This window comes from Buceros rhinoceros, unplaced genomic scaffold (genome assembly GCF_000710305.1).
Source record: "Buceros rhinoceros silvestris isolate BGI_N320 unplaced genomic scaffold, ASM71030v1 scaffold18684, whole genome shotgun sequence".
NCBI classification, from domain to species: domain Eukaryota; kingdom Metazoa; phylum Chordata; class Aves; order Bucerotiformes; family Bucerotidae; genus Buceros; species Buceros rhinoceros.
Genome location: NW_010407969.1, coordinates 27,108 through 32,707, shown reverse-complemented (window position 1 = coordinate 32,707; position 5,600 = coordinate 27,108). Strand labels below are relative to the sequence as shown.

Sequence of the window (5,600 nt, the reverse complement as noted above, 5' to 3'; positions counted from 1 at the left end):
ACCGCTCCTTGCTTCTTACATAGTCATACTCTGTTAGAACACACAAATGATACTCTCCAAAACCACCTCCATCAATGCACTTACCAAAGAACAATCCTTGGACCTTTTTTTAAAAAAAACCTCAGCCAACAGACAAAATTTTCCCTACTGTCATCAAAACGAGGAGCTTGGGTTGTGCCAAACTTACCAAGATCCAAATCCCATGGGTCTCCTATCATAATCAGGCAAGTCCGGAGCTATTTTGCATGCTTCTATGTTCAGGTATTTAAATATGTGAATTTTTCCTTTTATACATATCTTTAAAAAAAAATTGAAAAATTAAGTAAGTATAATTTGACAATATATTGTCCAAGTACTCCACAGACACTTCAACTGTAGTTGAGCGCACTTTTACATCAAACAGTGCATCTTTCCTTCTAACCTCACTGCCTTTTAGAGAAAGGGCTATAGTGTTGCATCACGGGATGCCTGTGATAGACAAATGGAAGCTATCCTCCAAGTACATCTGGTCTGCATGCAACTTTTGTCAGCTGGATACTGAAATTTCATCACACAAGACAGAAGCACTTATAAGTACTAGAATTTATACCCTTGGCATCAGAACAGATGCATCCCGCCCATGCCCAGATTTGAACGGCAGTGGCTGACAGCCAAAGAGAGCTCCAATTTAAAGTGAATGAAGCCAGTAACAGCTGTCTTTGCTATTAAAAGGGAGGCAAAACTCTATGAAAGCTACAGGTTTTAGCAAATGCCACTCCTGACTCAGAAGCAGCAGCTCACAGTAGAACCTGTAATACTGAAGGGCTTATATACCCACATTAAAAAATTCAATCAGTCACTAACCAGACTGCAGTTTCTAGCTCAAAGGCCAATTTGAGCAGCACTGAGGCCTCAGCCAAAATTCTGACATTTGAGATGAACAAAATCAGTTGTGACAGAGCTCCCTCTCTCCTACACTCACAGTAGAAATGCTCAGCTAACATTTGTACAACGCTGACAGTGGAATTCTTAGCAACACCCCATAGGTGCAACTAGTAATACAGTAAAGTAAGAGAAGAAAAAGATTTTTCAAGGTGTGCTGTATATTTAATACTTTTAGACAACACAATTTATTTAATCTCCTCTTGTTCTTAAATAAAGTTTGTAGTATAATCCTGCCCTTTTTAGATGAATTTTAGCTGAACATCTGAATTCCTGGCTGCAGCTTACCTGTGCAGGGGGTGACTGCAGAGGGTTGTTCTCTAACAAGATAGTCTGTAGATGTCTGAGGTTCCTATAACAAACTGGTATTGTTGTTATTTTATTGCAGGAGAAATCTAATCGAATCAAAGGCAACTCAGCAAGCTCTGGAAATAGAAAATAAACATACAATTCAGCAGATTAAAAGAGTATAAAAATCTGTGTTTTACAAAATACAGTATGCTGCTTCTAGCTCTCAGGTGAAGAAAAAGGCACTGAAAATACAGAAGTGCTTGAAGTTTCTGTTATTAATGATAGCCTTTTCTCACCTTCAGGTAAACGCACCAAATTATTTCTTCTGACATTTAGGTCCCGCAAGGACTCCAAATTGCCAATCTGTGGAGGTATTGTCTGTATTTCATTACAGCTCACATCCTACAAAGCAGGAGTAAAGAACAAGTTACCACTGACCCGTAAGCCTCTGCTAACTAAAATATGCAGTGCTTTATTTAGGGGCTGAAAGAAAAAGACAACTATTTACATAGCACTTAATGTTCTTATATTCATTACATCTCTTTGCTGACATGAAGCATTATTCTCATTTCAAATACATGGGAAACTAAAAGCTTTAAAAGATTAAGCATTCAGATGTAGAAGTTTGTTTCAAGTTATTTCATATTATTTGAGCCAGCACAACTTGCTACATATATGATTTTTGCCAGAAACAAACGCACCAAACACTCTAATTCCATCCAGCCTTCCTTTCAAAAATAGGGAAGACTCTTAGTTAACCTGACACGGATCATTTGCTCTCCAGTGCAAGGCACCTTCTCCTAATTTTTTTTTTTTTTTTTTTTTAAAATCTCAGAGTATTTTAAACTCTTTTCTAACACCTTTACACACAGCCAAAACATAGTTGGAGATACTACGGCAGAGAGAAATCTTCCTTAGGCTAAGAGCAGATTTAAGTAACTTGCCCTTGCATACAAGTAACTGGTTTATAATCACAATGTTCTCGGCAGAATGAGAAAAAGGATGTTTATCTTGCACATGCCCAGATAACATCCTAATTAAAGCACTGTTTTGATCAGCTGAAAAAGTTATTTCTTCTGAAGCATCTCTGAAGCTATTAAAACACATCAATTAAAAACAAAGACTGGATAGTAATAGTAAAAAATAACTGTATACTCACAAGCTCTGTCAGCTGTCTGAGCTGTCCAATCTCTTCAGGTATTGAAATCAGCTTATTATTACTTGCTATCAAAACTTTTAGCGGTAGACTACAGAGATGTACTGGCAATGTTGAAAGCTGGTTTCGACTTTTTGGACAGAAAGAAAACAAAATCATCAGAACTCTAATGAGAAATCACCTCACATTTTAATGTAACGAAAGACACGTACAAAAAGCACACTTCATTTAGAAGATAACTGAGTTTTTACATATAATTATTGTAAAAGTAGTTCCATGAAGTTGTTCTTCATTATGTGCTTTACCTAGTTATCTGTGAACAAACCGAATCCCAAGTACCAAGCCTGACCAGATGTTTTTAAACTCTGTACTGGAGAATATGATAGTTTTATGCCCTTCCAGACGCTTCTGGTAAGTGGTTGCCCTGTCCCAAATGATCATGTTTGAACAGAGTGCAAAAGCCTTTCTGACACGTAGTATCGCAGGTCAGCACATACAATGCCACAGAGAAAGTCACTGCTGGACCGTAACCTCAGATGAGAATCAGGCAGTATGAGAATGGATTGTAAAAAAGGAAGAAACCCTTTAGAAACAAAACATAGCAAGGAATAGTGACCGGCTTTTTAGAAAGTTATCAGGATCTTAATAAGGCTTTGATCAGATGTTGACATTTAAGAAAATATGCTGCTGGATTTTTTCATGCTTGAAATCCAGATTTCCCTGCCGTTAAAGCAAAAAAAAAAAAAAAAAGGTTCTGAGCAGTAGGTGAACCATCAGCAGCTTTAAAAAGGGTAATAATTGGACCGCACCTACTAGAGATCATAGCAATAGGAAACCCATACCTGATTCATATCCTATTCCTACAATTCTCTCCATCAATAAAAAGGGAAAATAAAGAAACAAAAGCATACTAAATTGGCAAAAGTATAACACCAGAAGGAAATAGCCTGAAGTTTTTCTTGATTGATATCACTGCCCATTCATGATTAGGAACTTTCCACATCTCTTAAAAGACCTTCTGCAAAGAGAGGCTGCTGTACACAGTGGAATTCCATCAACAGGCTGAGTTGCAGCAATTACTTTTTAATGCTGGCAGAGAAGTGTTAATGCTTGAGAAAGATCTTTAAAAGCCACCAGAACAGTGACGCTAAAGGGAAATTGCATAAGCCTTGTTCAGCTGATGAGTGCTGAACTGTAGAGCCTATCCAAAAGCTCTCTCTTCTCTTTTTAGTCCACATGCCTGTATTTCACATGAAAACTACAAGAATTTATTTTGTGTGTCCTTCAACTTGGAATTCACTTTCTTCTTCATACTCCACTTTTACAAGCTCCTCATGCTCCCTGATCCACCTGAGTGGGTAAGACTGGTTCAGGTTGCTTTTTTCCCATGATACACAATATAACAACATGATGATTACACACCATGTTAGCATCGCTTTTGGATGCAGCAAAATTTATAAACCCAGACTACAGATGCTAAAGCAAAATTTCTAAGAAAATCATTACCTGATATTTAGAAATGTTAAAGACTGTAAGTTCAAAATAGCCTCTGGGATATATCGAATGCAGTTCTGGTACAAGTTAAGACTCTCAAGGGAGACAAAGTGACATGCTTCTGCTGGAAGCTCTGACAGTCTGTTCCGTGACAAATCTGAAGGGAGGGGGAAAAAGAAACATTTAGTAAAGCTTTCTTAAAACTTCATGAGGACAAGCAATGTCTGTATATTCACTGTCACACAGTGGGAACAATTGTCCTGCCTGCAAAAGTTGCAAGATTATGAAGTGACTCATTTCACACACAAATTAATATCTTTGAAAATCTTACAGTCACAATGAGAAAAAAAAAAGCCAGATGCAGCATTTCTTTCATAGTCACACTTTTATATCCCAAACTGCCTTAAGCTTAGAGGAAGCTAGTTTAAGACGCTGAAAGCCCAGCTTCAAATCTCTGTTCCAGGTTTAGACTATGGAGTTGGTACTCGGTGGGCAGAGCTGTAATGAAAGCAATCAAGAAAGTACTTCTCTCCCAGTCCTCTGCTCAGGTACTCCCTGCTACATGGAAATCTCAGCTTCAAACTTCTTGTCTAAAATATGTACCAGATACATGGGTATTTATAGGTAACAATTCCAACAGGGAAAACATGAGGCAGGCACCTCGGACAAGCCTTCTATACGCCAGCCGAAGCACTCCCTCCTGCAGAGAGACACCAGTTCAAGCCTGTAATCTCAACCAGACAATGGAAGGGTTTTCAATAAAGGGTCTTCCCAGCTGCAGAGAAATGCTCTGCTTGCTGCTAGCAATATGGCTTACTGTTTCTTTGTGATCCTGGATTGCTTGCTTGGCAAGAGAAAAAAGTTTAACCAAAACTCCTACCAAATGTTTATATTTGAAGAACCAGTATTTTTCCTTAGCCATGTCCAATTACCAGTCTATATGTATAAAATATTCATCAGCATTACTCTCCTTCAAGAGTAAAAGCTGCAACTGCGGTAAGACAGTTGCCAAGGGTTCTTTTTTCTTTAAAGGTGAAGGAAAACTCTTGCTTATAAATGCCAAAGGACAGTTCTCACAGACACACACTGCTCTCACTTCCTAACACACCCAGCACTCAATTTTGACAGGAATTATGCTCACATCAAGAGCACCTTGTGTCAGCAGGGAGCTCCTATTGAGAACTGCCCATTTAATAAACTGACACTTCATCTTCACGTTTTTAAGGGAGGGCAGACATTCATTCTGAAAACCCATCTTACCTGAATTGGTGTCACGAATGATTTAAACAAATAATCCAAATTTAATTGCTATTTCTTTTGTGTTGAATTTCAGTTTCTCCTCATCAGCATAAGAGGATAAAAGCTCCCACTCCAAATCATATACACTAAACTGACATAGTCATTTCTGTCTTTATTCCATGAAGGAACCATGAAATACAGGTTGCTTTTAAAGACTGCCAATGCAGACAGGTATTGTGTCTTGACTTCATTATTTCTTTTTTTTAAAGAGATGCTTTTCCAGAGTGAAAGAGCCCTCCTCAGACATATCCTGCCTACTACTACTGTTCCAGTGCTGCCCTAGGTTGCTCAGGGAAAAGAGGTCACTCCAAGTCACTACCAACAAATAATCAGTAATTACAAATCTGTGAAAAACTCTGTAGAGAAAAACCTCCAGATGTACTTTAATGTATGAATGGGAAAGAACTGCACTATCCACAGGCACAATTGCGGTTAACTA

General features: G+C 38.2%; 1 protein-coding gene across 1 annotated transcript in view; it reads right to left on the bottom strand.

Annotated features, from left to right (window-relative positions):
- The window catches only part of LRCH3 (leucine-rich repeats and calponin homology (CH) domain containing 3), a gene marked incomplete at its 5' end in the record, with an annotated part of 36,611 nt that extends 32,592 nt beyond the window's left edge, over positions 1-4,019 (bottom strand). The window contains 5 exons of the mRNA XM_010134715.1: positions 188-297; positions 1,210-1,346; positions 1,509-1,614; positions 2,372-2,498; positions 3,875-4,019. Of these exons, the coding sequence (XP_010133017.1) occupies positions 188-297; positions 1,210-1,346; positions 1,509-1,614; positions 2,372-2,498; positions 3,875-4,019 (625 nt within the window). The remainder of the gene's footprint in view (positions 1-187; positions 298-1,209; positions 1,347-1,508; positions 1,615-2,371; positions 2,499-3,874) is intronic.
- Between the last annotated feature and the right edge of the window lie 1,581 nt (positions 4,020-5,600).